Raw genomic sequence first — 3,632 nt, 5'->3', positions numbered from 1 at the left:
GCTGGCTTCCTGAGTCCAAGGCACACAACCTCTGGTCAGCCTTCCCAGGAGCTGCTGAAATTCGGCTTGGAACTTGGAGGATGAGAAGTAGAAGACAAGGGGGTCTATGCAAGAGTTGAGGGTGCTGAAGAGGAGCACATAGCTCCGCCAGGATGGACTCTCACCCCGGACATAGCCCACCACGTGGGACATATTGTAGGGGCCGAAGCAGACGAAGAAGATGAGCAGTGTGGCTGCTAGAAGCCCCATCACCCTCTTTCGCCTGCGCCGGCTGGCTCCTCGGCTAAGAATCCACATCATGCGGCTGTAGCAGTAACTTGTGATACACAGGGGCACCATGAAAAGGACCACAGCCATCTCTAGTCGCACAGGCAGGAGCACAGCCAGCTGGTCCTCCCGGAATTCCAAGTAGCAGGTTCCATTGGTTCCCTGGCTGTAGGTGGCATTTCCCCAGTATTCAGTGACATAAACCACACTACAATGAGCTGACGCCAGGAACCAGCAGATGCCGCAGACCACAGCAGCCTGGGCCAGCCGTGGCCGGGTCTTGTACCACAGTGGGTAGGCCACGCTAAGAAAACGTTCGATGCTCACAGCCGTCAGGAAGAGGGAGGTGAGGTAAATGGTAGTGAAGAAAAGGAACCCGGAGAGAGGGCAGAGAATGAAGGGCAGGAGCCATCTCATGCCACAGGCTGCCTCCACCATGCGAAATGGCAGGAAGAGTAGCAGGAGCAGGTCAGAAAGGGTCAGGTTTAGCAAAAGTAAGTCCACAGCCACCGGGCGGCGGCGCAGCTTGCCCACAAAAACCACCAGGGCCATCAAGTTGAGGGGCAGTCCCACGAGGAAAACAAACAAGTACACGGAAAAGAAAAGCCAATGATTGCTGGGAGAGAAGCTCGCCGCCATGTTTATGGATGCTAGTGAGACTGAGATGAAAAGGAAATTGGTGTGAGTATCGGAAAGTCTCTTGTTCCCCCACCACGAGACTTACCCACCAGGCTGGAGTGTTGCCATCACTGTCCACCCCCACCACCCAGTCACCACATGCTCTCCCCTGCAGGGTCATCCTTCCTGCCTTCCTGCCTTTCCTGTTCCCGACCCGATGCAGACATCACCAAGTTGTCTCCTGTTTGAACCCCCAGGCCCGTACTCACCAGCTTATTGGAAAACCGGCGCTCTGCTGCTCTGCACCTCGCTGGCTCCTCCAGCACTGGGCGGTGAGCTAGTTGTCCAGTGAGATGATAAAGACTTAGTGGTGCCTATGACGTCACTCATTGCAGAACTGCACAAAAGATGCTTTGAGCTCTGCTAGCTGGGCTGCGTCCATATGCAAAAAAAAAAAAAGAAAAAAGAAAAACAGAAGAAGAACAAATTCCAAGGCTGTGCCCATGGCTGCATGTATAGAGTCTCAACTGGGACCTTCCTTCCTCCTACTTTGACTTCATCTCCTCCACTTAGGCTTTGTTATGCTTCTTTAGAATGGGCATAGCGAGGGCTCATCGGAGTGGGAGGTAGGCTGCACGGAGTGAGGGCTGGTTGTGCAGCTGGCTATTTCTTGCTAACTCTGGGACTCCTACTCTATAACACAGAGGTAACGACACAGTTTCACAGATGAAAACCTACACTGGTCCAGTTAGGTAGCTCAGTAGCAGGAACGCTTAGACTGAGCTGTATCTCATTTGGTAGTGCACTTGCCTTTTACGCATGAAGCCATGAGTTTGAGCCCCAGAACACAATACAGGCGTGGTGGTGCACACCTGTAATCAGTTAGGAAGAAGAATCAGCAGGATCAAGAGTTCAAGGTCATCATCAGCATCAGCTCCTGGCTACACACACTTTGAGGTTAACCTGGGCTTAGTGAAGTCCTGTCTCAAATAAACCATAACATGCTAAGCACATAGAATAGAGCCTGGCCCAACCTTGCACCTTGTGTACAGGCAAGGATCCGGGATGATGGGTGAATGTGATGGGGAGGCAGCTAGGATTGCAGCATAACCACTGTTTACATCCAACATCCTTTCTATTCACAACAGGAAAGTGACTCTCCAGGTCTCCCTCCTTGTTAGGCTTCACCATGGGGTGGAGGTGGGAGGGGTGTGGAGATGTGGGGTGTGTCGTGTTTCACATCCAGCTCTGTTCATCCTCAGAGACAGCACACCTCTTCTCTCGAATATTTATGGAGCAGAGCACAAAACCAAGGCCCACCCACCAGAATGGCTATAGCACCAAACCAGACAGAACCAAGTGCTGACAAAGATGGAGACACACAGAAGCCGTTGTTGACCGCTGAGGAGAAGGCACCATGGGGTAGCCCCTCTGGAAAGCTATTTGGTGGTTTCTCTACAAGCTTAAACATGCGTTTACACAATACCAGTAATTCCACTCTGAGTACTTGTTGCAGAGACATGAACAGATAGATGCGTGACCAAGAACGTTGGCTCATATATCTTCTTCATCACAGCACTAGCGACCATGGCTCAGAAGTGAAAATATCAGGCCATGACCCCTCAACAGATAGACAGACACACGCGAGGCATCAGGATACCAGCTTAACGCACCACATGGATGAACCCTAAAACACATGCTGAGTAAAGCAAGTTAGACACAACAGCACCAACTTCACATGGTTTCATCTGCATGAAATGTCCAGAAGAGGCAAATATTTTAAAACACAAAGTAGATTAATGATGGGAGCTAAGGCTGGGGGCAGGGATGAGAAATAGAGACACATTGGAAACAAAATGATCTTTCTGGGGTGCTGAAAATGGCGTCCATCCCTGTGAATTTACTTTAAATACTGACTTGTGAACTTAGCGTGTATGGATTTTGTGGTGTGTAAATTATATTGGTTAGTTCATTAACAGGTTGCTGTGATTGAGCCAAGTAGTTTTTATTGCTTCCGGGTTTGCATTTAATGAGAGATAAATAAAGACATCAATACTAAAAAGGAAGCTCCATCTCCTGGGGGCGTTGGATGACCAAGAGATCTAGTTGGGGGTCAGGGTGGTGGGCCTGGTGGAGGAAGCCAGAGCCAGTGGATCTCGAGGGCCTCGTGGGCCCAGGGAAGGAACTGGATTGACCCCTGAGTGGAAGGAAGAACAGACAACTGGGGACAGTGGCCCCATCCCCAGCAGGTACTCCAGGGCAGTGGGAACACAGGTTCCAAACACTGGGGGGAGGGGAAGGGTGGGAGGGGCAGGCAGTGGGGCAGCACTCATGAACTGTCACTAAAAGTCTCTGATTTCCCCACTGCCCAGGGTCGTGTCTATTTCTGGCTTGCATGGTGAATGAAGAAATGAAATAAAAGGAGGAGGGTGTAACTACTCCTAAAGCATAGCGAGGGTTTTTATTGTCGAGGGAAAGGAGAAAGCAGGCAGGTGTGTGTGTGTGTGTGTGGGGAGGGGGGATCCTGGTTGAACATGGCTTGGTAGACTAAACCGGACCATGAGAGGAGGGGTGGGGAGACAGAGGAAGAGAGGAGCCGCTGACCAAGAGACTGCTGTAGCCAAAATGGTTGCCTTATTCAGGAATCATGATGGGGAGAAGGGAAGCAGAAGCCCAGCCCCAGTAGTGAGGTTTTTGTTGGAGACCAGGCCGGGTGAGAAGAGCTGGGAGCAGCCACAAGTACTGAG

At 51.1% G+C, this 3,632-nt stretch overlaps 2 protein-coding genes across 2 annotated transcripts in view; one reads left to right on the top strand and one right to left on the bottom strand.

Moving 5' to 3' along the window:
- The window catches only part of Ffar3 (free fatty acid receptor 3), a 26,234-nt gene extending 25,328 nt beyond the window's left edge, over window positions 1-906 (bottom strand). The window contains exon 1 of the mRNA XM_013351529.1: window positions 3-906. Within this exon, the coding sequence (XP_013206983.1) occupies window positions 3-906 (904 nt within the window). The remainder of the gene's footprint in view (window positions 1-2) is intronic.
- LOC113457658 (zinc finger protein 420-like) overlaps window positions 1-3,632 on the top strand; it is a 1,205,902-nt gene that overhangs the window by 820,175 nt on the left and 382,095 nt on the right. The window lies entirely within an intron of this gene.

The sequence above is a fragment of the Microtus ochrogaster genome, linkage group LG4 (genome assembly GCF_000317375.1).
Source record: "Microtus ochrogaster isolate Prairie Vole_2 linkage group LG4, MicOch1.0, whole genome shotgun sequence".
NCBI classification, from domain to species: Eukaryota; Metazoa; Chordata; class Mammalia; order Rodentia; family Cricetidae; genus Microtus; species Microtus ochrogaster.
This window is presented reverse-complemented; position numbering and strand designations above follow the sequence as displayed.